This window comes from Heterodontus francisci, chromosome 1, assembly GCF_036365525.1.
Source record: "Heterodontus francisci isolate sHetFra1 chromosome 1, sHetFra1.hap1, whole genome shotgun sequence".
Taxonomy (NCBI): Eukaryota; Metazoa; Chordata; class Chondrichthyes; order Heterodontiformes; family Heterodontidae; genus Heterodontus; species Heterodontus francisci.
The window spans coordinates 35,986,550-36,006,056 of NC_090371.1; the positions used below are offsets into that span (position 1 = coordinate 35,986,550).

Genomic DNA, 19,507 nt, shown 5'->3' on the forward strand with positions numbered 1-19,507 from the left:
AAGAGGACATAAGGGGGCTACAAAGAGATATAGACAGGTTAAGTGAGCAAAGGCCTGACAAATGGAGTATAATGTGGGAAAGTGGGAAATTGCCCACTTTGGCAGGAAGAATAAAAAAGAAGCATATTATCTAAATGGTGAGAGATTGCAGAGCTCTGAGATGCAGAGGGATCTGGGTGTCCTAGTGCATGAATCGCAAAAGGTCAGTCCGCAGGTCCGCACGTAATTTGGAAAGCTAATAGAATGTTATTGTTTATCACGAGGGGAATTAAATACAAAAGTAGGGAGTTTTTCCAGCACTTTCTGTTTTTATTACAAAAGTAGGGAGTTTGTGCTTCAGTTAATCAGGGGGACATTGATGAGCCCACATCTGGAGTACTGTGTACAGTATTAATCTCCTTATTTAAGGAAGGATGTAAATGCGTTGGAGGCAGTACAGAGAAGGTTTACTAGACCAATACGTGGAATGGGCGGGGTGTCTTACGAGGAAAGACTGGACAGGCCAGGCTTGTATCTGCTGGAACTTAGAAGAGTAAGAGGCGACTTGATTGAAACATACAAGATCCTCCAAATAGTTCCAGAGATGTAGAGGAAAGGATAGCGAAGATGATTCTCGACAGGGGCGAGAGTAACAGGGTAGTTGTTATGGGGGACTTTAACTTTCCAAATATCGACTGGAAATACTATAGTTCGAGTACTTTAGATGGGTCAGTTTTTGTCCAGTGTGTGCAGGAGGGTTTTCTGACACAGTATTTAGACAGGCCAACCAGGGGCGATGCCACATTGGATTTGGTACTGGGTAATGAACCCGGCCAGGTGTTAGATTTAGATGTAGGTGAGCACTTTGGTGATAGTGATCACAATTCGGTTAGGTTTACCTTAGCGATGGGCAGGGACAGGTATATACCGCAGGGCAAGAATTATAGCTGGGGGAAAGGAAATTATGATGCGATTAGGCAAGATTTAGGATGCGTAGGATGGGGAAGGAAACTGCAGGGGATGGGAACAATCGAAATGTGGAGCTTATTCAAGGAGCAGCTACTGCGTGTCCTTGATAAGTATGTACCTGTGAGGCAGGGAGGAAGTTGTTGAGCGAGGGAGCCGTGGTTTACTAAAGAAGTTGAAGCGCTTGTCAAGAGGAAGAAGAAGGCTTATGTTAGGATGAGACGTGAAGGCTCAGTTAGTGCGCTTGAGAGTTACAAGCTAGCCAGGAAGGATCTAAATGGAGAGCTAAGAAGAGCAAAGAGAGGACACGAGAAGTCATTGGCGGATAGGATCAGGGAAAACCCTAAGGCTTTCTATAGGTATATCAGGAATAAAAGAATGACTAGAGTTAGATTAGGGCCAATCAAGGATAGTAGTGGGAAGTTGTGTGTGGAATCAGAGGAGGTAGGGGAAGTGTTAAATGAATATTTTGCGTCAGTATTTACAGTAGAGAAAGAAAATGTTGTCGAGGAGAATACTGAGATTCAGGCTACTAGGCTAGATGGGATTGAGGTTCACAAGGAGGAGGTGTTATCAATTTTGGAAAGTGTGAAAATAGATAAGTCCCCTGGGCCAGATGGGATTTATCCGAGGATTCTCTGGGAAGCTAGGGAGGAGATTGCAGAGCCTTTGTCCTTGATCTTTATGTCATCATTGTCGACAGGAATAGTGCCGGAAGACTGGAGGATAGCAAATGTTGTCCCCTTGTTCAAGAAGGGGAGTAGAGACAGCCCTGGTAATTATAGACCTGTGAGCCTTACTTCGGTTGTGGGTAAAATGTTGGAAAAGGTTATAAGAGACAGGATTTATAATCATCTTGAAAAGAATAAGTTCATTAGCGATAGTCAGCACGGTTTTGTGACGGGTAGGTCGTGCCTCACAAACCTTATTGAGTTTTTCGAGAAGGTGACCAAACAGGTGGATGAGGGTAAAGCAGTGGATGTGGTGTATATGGATTTCAGTAAGGCGTTTGATAAGGTTCCCCATGGTAGGCTATTGCAGAAAATATGGAAGTATGGGGTTGAAGGTGATTTAGAGCTTTGGATCAGAAATTGGCTAGCTGAAAGAAGACAGAGGGTGGTGGTTGATGGCAAATGTTCATCCTGGAGTTTAGTTACTAGTGGTGTACCGCAAGGATCTGTTTTGAGGCCACTGCTGTTTGTCATTTTTATAAATGACCTGGATGAGGGTGTGGAAGGGTGGGTTAGTAAATTTGCGGATGACACTAAGGTCGGTGGAGTTGTGGATAGTGCCGAAGGATGTTGTAGGGTACAGAGGGACATAGATAGGCTGCAGAGCTGGGCTGAGAGATGGCAAATGGAGTTTAATGAGGAAAAGTGCGAGGTGATTCACTTTGGAAGGAGTAACAGGAATGCAGAGTACTAGGCTAATGGGAAGATTCTTGGTAGTGTAGATGAACAGAGAGATCTTGGTGTCCAGGTGCATAAATCCCTGAAGGTTGCTACCCAGGTTAATAGAGCTGTTAAGAAGGCATATGGTGTGTTAGCTTTTATTAGTAGGGGGATCGAGTTTCGGAGCCACGAGGTCATGCTGCAGTTGTACAAAACTCTGGTGAGACCGCACCTGGAGTATTGCGTGCAGTTCTGGTCACCGCATTATAGGAAGGATGTGGAAGCTATGGAAAGGGTGCAGAGGAGATTTACTAGGATGTTGCCTGGTATGGAGGGAAGGTCTTACGAGGAAAGGCTGAGGGACTTGAGGTTGTTTTCGTTGGAGAGAAGGAGGAGGAGAGGTGACTTAATAGAGACATATAAGATAATCAGAGGGTTGGATAGGGTGGATAGTGAGAGTCTTTTTCCTCGGATGGTGATGGCAAACACAAGGGGACATAGCTTTAAGTTGGGGGGTGATAGATATAGGACAGATGTCAGAGGTAGTTTCTTTACTCAGAGAGTAGTAGGGGCGTGGAACGCCCTGCCTGCAACAGTAGTAGACTCGCCAACTTTAAGGGCATTTAAGTGGTCATTGGATAGACATATGGATGAAAATGGAATAGTGTAGGTCAGATGGTTTCACAGGTCGGCGCAACATCGAGGGCCGAAGGGCCTGTACTGCGCTGTAATGTTCTAATTTCTAAAAAAAAAAAATTCTAATCCTGAGGGGTCTTGACAGGGTGGATGTGAAAAGGAGGTTTCCCGTTGTGGAAGAATCTAGAACTAGGGATCACTGTTTAAAAATGAGGGGTCGCCCATTTAAGACAGAGATGAGGAGACATTTTTTCTCTTAGGGTCCTGAGTCTTTGGAATTCTCTTTCTCAGAGGGCGATGGAAGCAGAGTCTTTGAATATTTTTAAGGCAGAGGTAGATAGATTCTTGATAAGCAAGGGGATGGAAGGTTCTCAGTGGGGCAGGGTAGGTGGAAATGTGGAGTAATCAGTTCAGCCATGAACTTATTGAATGGTGGAGCAGGCTCGAAGCTCCTAATTCATATATTCATATAATTCCCCCATGGAACTGTATGATTACAGAATGGCCACTTCCAGTTACTTTAGTAATAATTTTGCACAGCTGACTACAATAACCCTCAATATCCACCCTTACCCACATTCTAGGCTGGACACAAATTGTTAGGTGTCTCTTGCTTTGGGCTGGTTATCCTGCTGTTCGTTAGACTATGAAGACCATTCTTCCAACTATATTTCCACATCTTGAAAATGTGTAGTTTTCCTTTGTTTCAAACGCTTGCAGACGGGATTGAACACATCTTTGACGTTTCTGTGTCCAAAGACTAAGACATACGAGCTGGCCGAGTAGTAGAGAGAGGAAAGAAACCCGGACGTGTATTTCAGAGTCTGGCTCCGAGCTCGATCGGGGGCTATTTTTGCTATAAGCATTATCCAGACAATGTCGTTCGAGATCCAACAAGTCACATAGATGCACAGCAGAGAGATCAGGATCTTGGTGGCCTGCAGGGGGGTCTTGTTCCCGGAATTCAACCCTTGTCCTGCTGCCCCCACCCTCCTGTGGTGCTTGCACAGAAGTTGGATGATCAAAGCATTCAGAACGACCACCCAGACGATGGCCAGTAGATCCAGGCTGACTGAAATATAGGTCACGATGTCAGAAGCCGAGCTGGTGGTCAGGCCGTGGCAGCTGGATCTGAGCACGTATTTCATTGAACTGTTCTTATTCTCCTGCGACATCCGGATGATTTTGTCGAAGGCGTACGGGATGTACAAGATGAAGCTGGTGAGCCACAGGGCGCTGAGGGTAACGTTGACATATCTGCTTTGGTGGCTGCGGATGTAATTGACCAAAGCGCAATTGGGTCCCCTGATCTTGATCAAATGGAGGAAACTGAGATTGGAAACTGACCAGATACTGATGCATCTCAGCGAAGAACTTAGATAGACGAGAATATTGCAGCCGGTCTCATCGAGGAACGCAAACCCGTAGCACATCAGCACTCTGGGGATGCCTTGATAGAAGCAGAGTAACAGGTTGACGAGTGTCTTGTTCACGATGATTCTGTCCAGCGGAGGGAAACATTTGTGTTTCACAGCATTGCTGATGAACGCGAAAAGGACGATGATATTTCCCGTTGTGCCCAAAACAAGTGTAGCCACAAACACCACCATGAAAAAGATCCCTTCTGCCCCTGTCATTTTTTCCCTCTCCTGGGGGACTGTAAAAATGTCCTTATGATTCACTCGGTACTGCCAGGTAACATGATGTTTTATATTCTGTGACACTCTCTTGGTCACATTGCCATAGAAACAGTAGAGGGCATCCCTTCAGGTGTGCCCAGTCAGAGTTTGTTTTTTAATGGAAACACAAAGAGACGAAGTTAACACAAATCAGAAAATACTGGGAAAACTTGGCAAGTCAGCCCGCATCTGTGGTGTGTAACAACAGTTGAGAAGCTTTCAGATGTGGACTCTCCCAAATGCTGCCTGACCCGCTGAGTATTTCCAGCATGTTTATTTCCGATTTCCAGCAGCTGCAACTGCTGTTGCGCAGATGAAATTCACCATTGCTCAAAACTTTTTTTTTTACTATTGCAGAACATATCAAGAAAGAAATTAAATTTATCTAGCACCTTTCACAGCTTCGATTCTCTCCACACAGCCAGTGAAGCACTTTTGTATTGTAGTCACTGTTGTAATCTAGAAAACTTGGCTATCCGTTTGCACACAGCAAGCTCCCACCAGCAGTAATGAGATCAATAGCCAAGTAGTCTGTTAGTTAAGGATAAATATAAGTCAAGACAACTTCCCTACTATTTTTCAAATCGTGCCATGGGATCCTTCATATCCACCTTAGAGGCCAGATGAGGTTTCATTTTCGTGTTTCATCTTACAGATGGTGTTTTCAAAAGTGCAACAATCCCTCAGTCCTGCATGGTGTCAGCCTAAATGGCATGCTCAAATCTCTGGAATAGAGCATAAACTTCTAACAGAGGGAGGAAATACATAGCAAGTGACAATAATGCCATTATTGGGAACTGAGGTTGTGGGTGGAAAGTGGTCAAGAGATGGAGCTGAGAGCTTGTAGAAGACTTACAGAAGGCACTTGAATGTTAGCATGAATCTCTCAGTGTTGCACACAGTGGGAGAAGATGGTCTCTCTGAATTATCTCTGTTGCCTTTGTGGTGATGTTTTTCTCTCTTCGTGCTCTGTGCTTCTTCTTTCTCCCTAATTCCTTTTGCTTCTCAATCTCTGTCTTTTTCTGTCAATTTATCGACTATTCTAATTATTTGGTGGGAGATGATGGATGGCATGGTATGGTGAGATGGAGAAAGGAATGAACAAGGGCTCCAGACTTTTCAGTGGGGGTTTTAGGATAAATGTCACCAACAATTCTCAGCAGCTCTCTGCCCATCACTTCTCCAATTACTCATGCATTCCTAACTGTTCACTCCCATAGTACTTCCTGCTCTTTCAACTTCCAACACACCCTGTCCTTCCTACTGCTTACCACTCTCATCACTGCCCCTACTCATTCTTATCACTGCATCTTCCTGTCCATCTTTGAACTATTTGTTCAGCTTGTGTATCCATCCCACCCGCCCCCCCCCCCCCCCCCACCGCCTTGCTCCACTCTCACTCACTTCACCTTTAACCCTCATCCACTCTCCCCAAGGGCAGAGAGGCCATGCACACTCAAACTGTTTCTTTCCTCAATATCAACAATGTGAAGAGATGAGAATAGGACATAAAGAATAAAGGGCACGAGTCTACAGGTTCTAGCACAGGAAAAGGATGAGGCATTATGATGAAGAGATCATTGAAGTCATCTGCAAAGTGTATGGCACCATTAAATAAAGCAAATAGAATCTTGGGTTGCATAGTGCGTGTAATAGAACTCAAATCACCAGATGTAATACTGAGTATAAAAAAAATTACGGTAGTCTTCGTGCGATAGTAGAAAACAGATGACAGTGAATTGGCAACTTGCTTTACATCTCTCCCAATTTTTACATCTATTGACTTCCAAGCTTCTTTGAGGGAAACTGATGAGTGGAGGGAAGGATGTAAACAGGTTAATGGCATACCTCAAGGAGACTGGATGACCATTTATATATTTCTCCTCTTTATTCTTCCTTCCAAAGTGTATGACATCACAATTACGTCAAATTTCATCTGGCATCTATCTGCCCAGACTATGAACCTCTATACATTCCACTTAAGTCACATACAATCATCTTCCCAGAGAACCACACTACCTATCTCAGTGTCATCTGCAAACTTTGACATTTTGTCCTCTACAACCTATCTATTGCAGCAGCTTATTCGGCAGCAGAGAGCGCGAGCAAGTGAGCAGCTGGGAAGGTCAGTTTCAGCTTAAACTTAATTCCCTTTTGTTTTCGGCGGACCAAGGGGCTGCTGGGTAAGTAAAACCCTATATATTTGGGCCTTTTCTGAACCCGAGAAACTACACGGGTAGTGTCTTCCACCCGCCCTCCTCCTCTAACCAAAAAAAAAAGGACTCGTTGGTGTGTAGATAAGGTAAGGCTTTTCCTACTTTTTTTTTATCGTGTGATTGGTAAAAACTTTTCGTTCCTTTTTCATTTTTTCTAAGTTTCAGACTAAGTTAAGCTTAAGATTAAAAATGGCAGGAGATCTCAGACCCATGTTATGCTCCTCTTGCTCAATGTGGGAGCTCAGGGACACAGCTGATGTCCCTGACTCCTTCACGTGCTGGACGTGTGTCCAGCTGCAGCTCTTGTTAGACCGCATGACGGCTCTGGAGCTGTGGATGGACTCACTTTGGAGCATCCGCGATGCTGAGGAGGTCGTGGATAGCACGTTTAGCGAATTGGTCACACCACAGATTAGGATTGCTGAGGGTGAAAGGGAATGGGTGACCAAAAGGCAGAGAAAGAGCAGGAAGGCAGCGCAGGTGTCCCCTGCAGTCATCTCCCTCCAAAACAGGTATACCGTTTTGGATACTGTTGAGGGAGATGGCTCACCAGGGGAAGGCAGCAGTAGCCAGGTTCATGGCACCGTGGCTGGCTCTGCTGTTCGGAAGGGCGGGAAAAAGAGTGGAAGGGCTATAGTCATAGGGGATTCGATTGTAAGGGGAGTAGATAGGCGGTTCTGTGGTCGAAAACGAGACTCCCGAATGGTATGTTGCCTCCCAGGTGCACGGGTCAGGGATATCTCAGATCGGCTGCAGAACATTCTGAAAGGGGAGGGTGAACAGCCAGTTGTCGTTGTGCACATAGGCACCAATGATATAGGTAAAAAACGGGATGAGGTCCTACAAGCAGAATTTAGGGAGTTAGGAGCTAAGTTAAAAAGTAGGACCTCAGAGGTAGTAATCTCAAGATTGCTACCAGTGCCACGTGATAGTCAGAGTAGAAATGAAAGAATAGTCAGGATGAATGCGTGGCTTGAGAGATGGTGCAGGAGGGAGGGGTTCAGATTTTTGGGACATTGGGACCGGTTCTGGGGGAGGTGGGACTATTACAAATTGGATGGTCGACACCTGGGCCGGACTGGAACCAATGTCCTTGGGGATGCTTTTGCTAACGCTGTTGGGGAGGGTTTAAACTAATGTGGCAGGGGGATGGAAACCAAATGAGGTCAGTGGACAGGAAGGAGGTAGTAACTAAAGCCTGTAAGGAACTAGATAATGAAATCAGCGTGACTAAGGGAAAGAGTAGACAGGGAGCAGATGATGAACGCAAAGGGACTGGTGGTCTGAGGTGCATTTGTTTTAATGCAAGAAGTGTAGTGGATAAGGCAGGTGAACTTAGGGCCTGGATTAGTACCTGGGAGTATGATGTTATTGCTATTACTGAGACTTGGTTGAGGGAAGGGCATGATTGGCAACTAAATATCCCAGGATATCGATGCTTCCGGCGGGATAGAGAGGGAGGTAAAAGGGGTGGAGGAGTTGCAGTACTGGTCAAAGAGGATATCACAGCTGTGCTGAAGGAGGGCACTATGGAGGACTCGAGCAGTGAGGCAATATGGGCAGAACTCAGAAATAGGAAGGGTGCGGTAACAATGTTGGGGCTGTACTACAGGCCTCCCAACAGCGAGCGTGAGATAGAGGTACAAATATGTAAACAGATTATGCAAAGACGTAGGAGCAACAGGGTGGTGGTGATAGGAGATTTTAATTTTACCAACATTGACTGGGATTCACTTAGTGTTAGAGGTCTAGATGGAGCAGAATTTGTAAGCAGCATCCAGGAGGGTTTTCTAGAGCAGTATGTAAATAGTCCAACTCGGGAAGGGGCCATACTGGACCTGGTGTTGGGGAATGAGCCCGGCCAGGTGGTTGAAGTTTCAGTAGGGGACTACTTTGGGAATAGTGATCACAATTCCGTAAGTTTTAGAATCCTCATGGACAAAGACGAGAGTGGTCCCAAAGGAAGAGTGCGAAATTGGGGGAAGGCCAACTATACCAAAATTCGGCAGGAGCTGGGGAATGTAGATTGGGAGCAGCTGTTTGAAGGTAAATCCACATTTGATATGTGGGAGGCTTTTAAAGAGAGATTGATTAGCGTGCAGGAGAGACATGTTCCTGTGAAAATGAGGGATAGAAATGGCAAGATTAGGGAACCATGGATGGCAGGTGAAATTGTGAGACTAGCGAAGAGGAAAAAGGAAGCATACATAAGGTCTAGGTGGCTGAAGAAAGACGAAGCTTTGGAAGAATATCGGGAATGTAGGACCAATCTGAAACAAGGAATTAAGAGGGCTAAAAGGGGTCATGAAATATCTTTAGCAAACAGGGTTAAGGAAAATCCCAAAGCCTTTTATTCATATATAAGGAGCAAGAGGGTAACTAGAGAAAGGATTGGCCCACTCAAGGACAAAGGAGGAAAGTTATGCGTGGAGTCAGAGAAAATGGGTGAGATTCTAAACGAGTACTTTGCATCGGTATTCACCGAGGAGAGGGACATGACGGATGTTGAGGTTAGGGACAGATGTTTGATTACTCTAGGTCAAGTCGGCATAAGGAGGGAGGAAGCGTTGGGTATTCTAAAAGGCATTAAGGTGGACAAGTCCCCAGGTCCGGATGGGATCTATCCCAGGTTACTGAGGGAAGCGAGAGAGGAAATAGCTGGGGCCTTAACAGATATCTTTGCAGCATCCTTAAACACGGGTGAGGTCCCGGAGGACTGGAGAATTGCTAATGTTGTCCCCTTGTTTAAGAAGGGTAGCAGGGATAATCCAGGTAATTATAGACCGGTGAGCCTGACGTCAGTGGTAGGGAAGCTGCTGGAGAAGATACTGAGGGACAGGATCTATTCCCATTTGGAAGAAAATGGGCTTATCAGTGATAGGCAACATGATTTTGTGCAGGGAAGGTCATGTCTTACTAACTTAATAGAATTCTTTGAGGAAGTGACAAAGTTGATTGATGAGGTAAGGGCTGTAGATGTCATATACATGGACTTCAGTAAGGCATTTGATAAGGTTCCCCATGGTAGGCTGATGGAGAAAGTGAAGGCGCATGGGATCCAGGGTGTACTAGCTAGATGGATAAAGAACTGGCTGGGCAACAGGAGACAGAGAGTAGTAGTGGAAGGGAGTTTCTCAAAATGGAGACGTGTGACCAGTGGTATTCCACAGGGATCCGTGCTGGGACCACTGTTGTTTGTGATATACATAAATGATTTGGAGGAAAGTATAAGTGGTCTGATTAGCAAGTTTGCAGACGACACTAAGATTGGTGGAGTTGCAGATAGTGAAGGGGACTGTCAGAATACAGCAGAATATAGATAGATTGGAGAGTTGGGCAGAGAAATGGCAGATGGAGTTCAATCAGGGTAAATGCGAGGTGATGCATTTTGGAAGATCCAATTCAAGAGTGAACTATACAGTAAAAGTCCTGGGGAAGATTTATGTCCAGAGAGATTTGGGTGTTCAGGTCCACTGTTCCCTGAAGGTGGCAACGCAGGTCAATAGAGTGGTCAAGAAGGCATACGGCATGCTTTCCTTCATCGGACGGGGTATTGAGTACAAGAGTTGGCAGGTCATGTTACAGTTGTATAGGACTTTGGTTTGGCCACATTTGGAATACTGCGTGCAGTTCTGGTCGCCACATTACCAAAAGGATGTGAATGCTTTGGAGAGGGTGCAGAGGAGGTTCACCAGGATGTTGCCTGGTATGGAGGGCGCTAGCTATGAAGAGAGGTTGAGTAGATTAGGATTATTTTCATTAGAAAGGCGGAGGTTGAGGGGGGACCTGATTGAGGTGTACAAAATCATGAGAGGTATAGACAGGGTGGATAGCAAGAAGCTTTTTCCTGGAGTGGGGGATTCAAATATTAGGGGTCACGAGTTCAAAGTGAGAGGGGAAAGGTTTAGGGGGGATATGCGTGGAAAGTTCTTTACGCAGAGGGTGGTGGGTGCCTGGAACGCGTTGCCAGCGGAGGTGGTAGATGCGAACACGATAGCGTCTTTTAAGATGTATCTGGACAGATACATGAATGGGCAGGAAGCAAAGAGATACAGACCCTTAGAAAATAAGCGACATGTTTAGGTAGAGAATCTGGATCGGTGCAGGCTTGGAGGGCCGAAGGGCCTGTTCCTGTGCTGTAATTTTCTTTGTTCTTTGTTTATTTACAGTCCATTTCACAATGCATTGAGATGCATCGGTCATTCCATTTCAATGGAAAAGTGCATTATTAAAGTGTCAATATTTGCCTCCAGTACCAGTCATACCTGTAGGTGGTGCTGTGATTGGAATTAATGTTAAGTGTCATGTAATTTTAGGTTTTGTAATTCTTTCATGGGATGTGAGCATTGTGGGCACCTTCTCAAGAGCAATTAGGGATGGGCAATAAATGCTGGCTGGCCAGCTTCTTGCACCACTGTAGTCTATCTGGTTTAGGTACACCCACAGTGTTGTTAGGGAGGGAGTACAGGATTTTGACCCAGCAACAGTGAAAAAATGGCAATGTAATTCCAAGTCAGAGTGGTGTATGACTTGGAGGGGAAATTGCAGGTGGTAGTGTTTCCCATGCATCTGCTGTCTTTGTTCTTCTAGGTGTAAAGGTCATTGGTTTGGAAAGTGCTGTCGAAGGAGCTTTGGCAAGTTTCTGCAGTGCATTTTGCAGATGATACACACTGAGGCCACAATGCACCAGTGGTGGAGGGAGTGAATAATTAAGGTGGTGAATGGGGTGACAATCAAGTGGGCTGCTTTGTCTTAGATAGTGTAGACCTTCTTAGGTATTTTTGGAGACTCATCCAGGCAAGTGGAGAGTATTCCCTTACACTCCTGTCTTGTGCCTTGTAGATGGTGGACAGGCTATGGGGAGTCCGAAGGTGAGTTACTCACCACAGAATTCACAACCTCTGAACTACTCTTGTAGCAACAGTACTTATATGGCTGGTCCAGTTAAGTTTCTGGTCAATGGTAACCCCCAGGATGTTGATAATGGGGATTTAGCGATGGTAATGTCATTGAATGTCAAAGGCAAATGGATGGATTCTCTCTTGTTGGAGATTGTAATTGCCTGGCAATTGTGTGGTGCGAATGATACTTGCCATTTATCAGTCCAAGCCTGGATGTTGTCCAGGTCTAGCTGTATGTGGGCACAGACTGCTTCAGCATCTGAGGTGTTGAGAGTGGTACTGAACATTGTGCAACCATGAGCGAACATTCTCATTTCTGATCTTATGATGGAGGAAGGTCATTGATGAAGCAGCTGAAGATTGCCACCTGCAACTGCAGCAGTTCAAGAAGGCAGCTCACCACCACCTTCTTAAGGGCAATTACGGATGGGCAATAAATGCTGGCCTAGCCAGCGATGCCCGCATCCCATGAACAAATTTTTAAAAATTATGGTTTTGATTGTTGGTTAAGATTCGGAAGAAAACTCTGGTCGGCATTTCCTTTTCCCCACCTGAGGTTGCTGAGCCAATGGTGGGGGTGCTGCGGGCATGGTGGCTGGGGGGTGGGGAGAGAACACTGAATGGGAACATCACAACCAAGTGCAATATTGTCCTAATCAGACATCGGCACATGTATTAGGTAGGAGCCATCAGATAACAATCAAGAGTGGAATATTTGGATATTGTTCCTCTTCTTTATGTGAGGCTACTGCAGAGCCCATCACACCAGCTGAAATCGTTTTAAACAGATTCCAGAAGCTGGCTGAGTGTATCTACCCTGAGGCACAGTGTGGCTTTCGAGCAGAGAGATCCACCATTGACATGCTGTTCTCCCTTCGCCAGCTACAGGAGAAATGCCGCGAACAACAGATGCCCCTCTACGTTGCTTTCATAGATCTCACCAAAGCCTTTGACCTCATCATCACACGTGATCTCTTCAGACTACTAGCAAAGATCGGATGTCCACCAAAGCTACTAAGTATCATCACCTCATTCCGACAATATGAAAGGCACAATTCAGCATAGCGGTGCCTCATCAGACCCCTTTCCTATCCTGAGTGGCATGAAACAGGGCTGTGTTCTCGCACCTACACTGTTTGGGATCTTCTTCTCCCTGCTGCTCTCACATGCGTTCAAGTCTTCAGAAGAAGGGATTTTCCTCCACACAAGATCAGATGGCAGGTTGTTCAACCTTGCCCGTCTTACAGCGAAGACCAACGTACGGAAGGTCCTCATCAGGGAACTACTCTTTGCTGACGATGCTGCATTAACATCCCACACTGAAGAGTGTCTGCAGAGAGTCATCGTCAGGATTGCGGCTGCCTGCAACGAATTTGGCCTAACCATCAGCCTCAAGAAAACGAACATCATGGGACAGGATGCCAGAAATGCTCCATCCATCAATATCGGCCACCACGCTCTGGAAGTGGTTCAAGAGTTCACCTACCTAGGCTCAACTATCACCAGTAACCTGTCTCTCGATGCAGAACAAGCGCATGGGAAAGGCATCCGCTGCTATGTACAGACTGGCCAAGAGGATGTGGGAAAATGGCGCACTGACACGGAACACAAAGGTCCGAGTGTATCAAGCCTGTGTCCTCAGTATCTTGCTCTATGGCAGCGAGGCCTGGACAACGTATTTCAGCCAAGAACAACGTCTCAACTCATTCCATCTTCGCTGCCTCCGGAGGATCCTTGGCATCAGGTGGCAGGATTGTATCTCCAACGCAGAAGTCCTCGAGGCGGCCAACATCCCCAGCATATACACCCTACTGAGCCAGCGGTGCTTGAGCTGGCTTGGCCATGTGAGCTGCATGGAAGATGGCAGGATCCCCAAGGACGCATTGTACAGCAAGCTCGTCACTGGTATCAGACCCACCTGCCGTCCATGTCTCCGCTTTAAAGACGTCTGCAAACATGACATGAAGTCCTGTGACATTGACCACAAGTCGTGGGAGTCAGTTGCCAGCGATCGCCAGAGCTGGTGGACAGCCATAAAGGCTGGGCTAAAGAGTGGTGAGTCGAAGAGACTTAGCAGGAAAAAAGACAGAAGCGCAAGGAGAGAGCCAACTGTGTAACAGCCCTGACAACCAATTTTATCTGCAGTGTCTGTGGAAGAGTCTGTCACTCTAGAATTGGCCTTTATAGCCACTCCAGGCGCAGCTTCACAAACCACTGACCACCTCTAGGCGTTTACCCATTGTCTCTCGAGACAAGGAGGCCAAAGAAGAAGACTGTAGAGCCCATCACATCAGCTGAGATCAGATAATTCAGCAAACGTGGACCTTCTGCTCTGTGTGAATCAGTGCCTTCATTAGCTGCACTCTCTTAGAGATTAAGTTTTTACCTTAGGAGTCAAAGTTTACAAAATTATGACATAGTTGATCCAAGGAGATGTTCATTATGGTAAGAAGTTCAAATATAAGGGGGCAAAGAAGTTCAAATATAAAGGGGCCAAAGTGTAAAATTAGAATGTTAGGACTGTTACAAAAACATGCTTTATGTCAAATGATGATTTTTAATCCACCGGCTGGAAACCTGAATTGAATTTTAAGAAAACAGAGACTAAAGGTGACTTGAGCTCGCAGATAAAGATGCATCACTGTACTTTCCGCATTCCAATCCATTGAGATGGAGACACCATGTCTTCAAAGACCCATCAAGGACAATGACCTGGGGAATCTGAGTGAACCAACCATGTATCCTGTCCACATTTGCAAGACATCAAAGCAATTACCTGAGGTATTCAACTGGTGAAGACGAACCACTAAACTTAATGTCAAGAAAACATGCTATACCAAATGAGGATTTTTAATTCATCTGTTGGAAATCTACACTAAACTTTTAAAAGGAGCTGGGATCCTACAGTTAACTTTTAAAAAGCTGGCAACCAAGATGGCCATCATAATTTGCATTGAAATACCTCACATTCCAGGAGATCAAATTGGAGATGCCTGCCTAGCAAGATTGCATCCAGGACAATGCCTCATGAATTTGGAGTCAGATAACAGCTTCACTTCTAATGGCAAAACATTCAAAGCCATCTTGGAACATTAATAGTGGAGTCATACATCCAGAGGGTGAACATTGAAACAATGAGACTGGAGAGAGATTGAAAATACCTAGACTCAAATCTAATTAAACTGCAAACGAGGACACTGGACTGCCAGTGTGACTGCTCCCCTTCTGTGGAAAACTAGCAGTCTTTTGAAAAAGGACAAGATCCTGAAACTTTGAAGCAGACCAGCTTTGTGCAAACCAGACAAGATCCCAGTGGGGCTGTGTGTCTCTCTTTCTTTCTCTCTCTCTCTCTCTCTCTCCAGAAAACATCACAAGTTTGAAACCTGTCTGTAACTGTAGAATCCCCAAGTTTACCATTGCTATAAGCAGAGACCCCGGGGAGGAAAGCCACCTACAACTCTGTCTCCAATAAAAACCTAAACCAGGTCAGCCACAAAGTGCACTTCTACCAGCCAAAAACGTCAAGATCACAACTTCAGCTGGAAGACAACAGAATTACATGGCCCCACAGACTGTATATTATTTTTTACTTGTTCTGGACTCTAATCAAAATGAAACTATTTCTTATCACTCAGTACTCTATTTGTGTGCGTCATTCTCATATGCATGTGTGAATGAAAGTGTAGCGTAGTTTTATTATTTTATTTAGATCGGGTTTAGTTTTTTTTTAAGTACAATAAACTCACCTCTTTCTTGTTTAAACTCAAGAAAACCTGTCTGATTGGTGCTTTAATGATCACAACAAAGGAAAAGGGTAAAACACTCACTGAAGAGGTAAGCATATCCACTGTTCTAAAAAGGTATACACACTGTTGCGGTCAAACAAGGAGAAGGACAAGAGGGGAGCCTAGTGACCTCTCCTCACCTGATCATAACAGAAATTTGAGGGCTCTAGTCCGTGATCATTACCCAAAGACAAAAGAGAAATTGGAAATGGGAAAGCAAATTGATCCCTATCAAAAATTTTAAAAACTTTAATACAGGTTTTCTTGTGTTTTTTGCTGCTAGAGTACTAACATGTCGACATTCGAGGCCAGTACCTTCCTAAGCCAGAGTGACATAACTTGGGACAGGTTAAATGCCCTGTCTATTGAAGAGTTGAGTGATGTAACTGGGCAGTTAGGGATTACTATCCATCCAAAAGCCAGGAAATCCGAAATCCTAAAACATGTGGCCAACTATTCTTCACTTGAACCTGAAGACTCAGAAACAGGTTTGGAGTCAGAAACAGACAAGGTAACATTCGCTAGAACAGAGGAGAATAGAAATAGAATTCCAGAGAGAGAAACAGCAGAGAGAGTGTCAGGAAAGGGAAAAAGGAGGGAAGGGAAAAAGAAAGAGCTTTCCTGAAGGAGAAGGAGGAAAGGGAGTTAAGGCGGCTCGAACTAACTTGGGAAAAACCCAATATACCCAGTGAAGGCACGGCTAGTGAGGGAGCTACCTCCAGCTCAGGGCCAAGTGCTGAGTTCTTACGTTCTCACAGTTGATACCAAAGTTCAATGAGGGGGATGTGGAAGCATTTTTCATCCCTTTTGAAAAGCTTGCAAAACAACTAAAGTGGCTGGCAGACAGCTTTTTTTTTTAAGAACATTACAGCGCAGTACAGGCCCTTCGGCCCTCGATGTTGCGCCGACCTGTGAAACCATCTGACCTACACTATTCCATTTTCATCCATATGTCTATCCAATGACCACTTAAATGCCCTTAAAGTTGGACACTGTTATTGCAAAACAAATTGTTACGATCACTCAAGTCAAAGTCCCCGGTCAAAATATACGATTCTGATTGTGGTGGGAGAAACGCACTGTTGATTCAGACCCGTCCCCACAAATCGCCTAACATATCATTTTAAACTTTCCAAATTAAAGAAAGACCCAGCCAAATTGTACTGTCTGTTAACCCCTGAATGAGGCTAACCAAACCAGGTGCCTTTAAATCAACAAATTAACTGTTTATTTAGAAAAACTAAATTCTTAAACACTACTAAGATATAAACAACATTTAAAATAGAAAAATTAGTGTCCTTGCATATTTATGCTCCTGGACACTGTTATTGCAAAACAAACTGTTACAACCGACCGCTAAAGTCAAAGCCTCCAATCAAGCTCCTGCCGAAGTGAAATCTTCCAATGTGGAATAGTCCAAGGTTGCTTGAAGTCCTCACAGCCGTCCGATGGGGGAAAAAAAAGGTTCTTCAACAGTAGAACATTCCGTCGTCTAATTCAGCGGTTGAATTGATGCTCTTCTTTTCCAGCAATGAATTTCATCAATTACAGTTCAGTAGTTAAAGGAATTTGGTTACTTTCTTTTAAGAAATTAATCTGGCTTGACATCTGAATTCTGAGAGTATAATAAATAGGGTTTAAATAAACCAAGAGAGAGCTCTCATTTCCTTCAGTATATGCTGGTCCAGCTGTCTGTCTGTGTCTGAGAGTTAGAACAGTCTGTTTCAATTATCAGTCAGTTCGCAATTAAATTGTAACATTGTAACTCTTGATCTTCAGTCTCTGAGTGGCTGTATCCCGGAGCAACGAGAATGCATTCTTTGACTCAGTCTCTGGAGCTTGTTGCCTTAAAGCTCCTTTTCAAGCCTTAAAGGCACACCACATTCTTCCCGGAAAAAAAACGACAGGATCATAACAAAACCAACAGCAAAAGCCCATGAGTTTTATTCATTGTTGCCAGATGAGAGTTCATCAGACTATGAGATGACTAAAAATGCTATCCTGGGTGCATATGAGCTAGTACCGAAGGCAGACCGCCAAAAGTTCCAAACCCTCCAAAAAGCAGCCCAAACAAACTTACCTTGAGCTTGAAAGAGTTAAGTAGCTTACTTTTGACCAGTGGAAATGGGTGCTCAAGATATAGCCCACATATGAAAACCTCAGAGAAGTGATCCTTCTCAAGGAGTTCAAAAACTTGCTCCCCCTTCCCATTAAAACCCACATAGAGGAACAAAAGGTTCCAAGAGCCAGGCAGGCCGCAATCCTGGCTGATGAATTTAAGCTTGCACCCCAAGGGAAAGGGTTGATAGGTAAATTGGCCATTAGAAATTGTCCCTAGTATTGGTAGGTGGTAGGGAAAATATAGGGACAGGTGGGGATGTGGTAGGAATATGGAATTAGTGTAGGATTAGTATAAATGGGTGATTGATGGTCGGCACAGACTCGGTGGGCCGAAGGGCCTGTTTCAGTGCTGTATCTCTAAACTAAACTGAACTAAACATTTCTCTAGTCACCCCCAAAAACCTGGAAAGGATAAAAGGTGGGAGGGTGTTAGGAACCTAAACAGCCATGGGCGAGAAGGGAAAGCTGGACACATAGGGAGCCCTCCTCAGGCCAAAAAGGATGGTGCTGAGAGCAGGAGGGATGCCCGAAAACCTGTGTGTTTCCATTGTAACAAGGCAGGCACCTTTGAGCTGACTGCTGGAAGTTACAGGGAAAACCTCTAGGATTAATCAGAGCACACTAGACCAGTGCAGGAAAAAGGATCCTGATGGAAAGCACAGCAGACCAGGCTATGGCTTTAATTGTGGCAGTAAAACCCAGTAAACCTACTGCTGTGAATGCGGATAAACCTAAAATAAATCCCTGAAAGTTACCAGGATTTTATGTCCCAAGGAAAGGTGACTCCATACTCCTCGAGTGAGGCAAGCAAGCCCATAGTCATACTTGGGGATACAGGGGCCACCCAACCCTTCTGCTGGAAAAAGGCATGACCTTTCCCCCAGAGAGTGACGTGAATGCTAGAGTGCTAATGAATGATATTGGAGGAAAGTATATTCTCATACCTTTATACTGGGTGCACCTGGAGTGCGACCTTGTTTCAGGACCGGTAACGATGGGGATTGTCGCTAGTTTACCTGAGGACAGGGTCGATCTGCTCCTGGGTAATGATCTGGCAGGGGCAAAGATGGTAGCTTCCCCAGTGGTTTTAGAGAGACCGAAAGAGGTCAGGGAGACAGAGCAGTTGCAGGAGAAGGTCCCCGGCATTTTCCCTGACTGTGTAGTGACCCAGTCCATGGCCAAACAAGCTCTGTCACAGGAGACTGAGCTTGCACTGCAGACAGATGACCTTACCCTCTGGTTATCTGAAACCTTCTTTGGGAAGCTAGAGTACCCAAAGGATATGTTAATCAGGTCTTCCTTGGTCAGGGCTCAGCAAGCCTACCCAATATTTAAAAAGTTAGTACAGACTGCCCAAACTGAAGCAGAGAGAGTCCCAGAGTGCTACTACTTAAAGAATGAGGTGCTGATGAGGAAGTGGAGACTACCTCACAGACTTGCGGATGAAGAGTGGACAGTGGTTCACCAGATAGTGGTGCCGCTGAGGTACCGTAAGGAAATATTAAAAATAGCCCACGAACTTCCAATGGCTGGACATGTTGGTATACAAAAAACTCAAGCCCACATAAGAAAGCATTTTGACTGGTCAAAACTCAACAGAGATGTGGTAGAGTTCTGTAAAACCTGCTACATGTGTCAGGTTATGGGTAAGCCCCAATCTGCAATAAAACTTCAGTAGAGTTCTGGTCGATTATATGGGACCCCTGCCATTAGGGATGTGACCACCTGATTCCCAGAGGCCATTCCCCCTAAGAATTATCTCTGCCAACGTGGTGGTGGAGGGACTAACCCAATTCCTTATCCAATATGGCTGCCAGTTGGATCAGGGCATGA

The 19,507-nt window shown here is 45.1% G+C and overlaps 2 protein-coding genes across 5 annotated transcripts in view; one reads left to right on the top strand and one right to left on the bottom strand.

The window, feature by feature from the left end:
• LOC137368807 (zinc finger matrin-type protein 1-like) overlaps window positions 1-19,507 on the top strand; it is a 233,908-nt gene that overhangs the window by 48,067 nt on the left and 166,334 nt on the right. The gene's annotated exons all lie outside the window — the stretch shown is intronic.
• On the bottom strand, window positions 3,638-4,609 carry LOC137375528 (olfactory receptor class A-like protein 1). Its single transcript, XM_068043225.1, has one exon. It carries the CDS (start codon window positions 4,607-4,609, stop codon window positions 3,638-3,640), a length of 972 nt encoding a protein of 323 aa, XP_067899326.1.

What these genes read in the sequence shown, in the direction of transcription:
- LOC137375528 (XM_068043225.1), bottom strand. Translation starts at nt 4,609, where the DNA reads ATGACAGGGGCAGAAGGGATCTTTTTCATGGTGGTGTTTGTGGCTACA.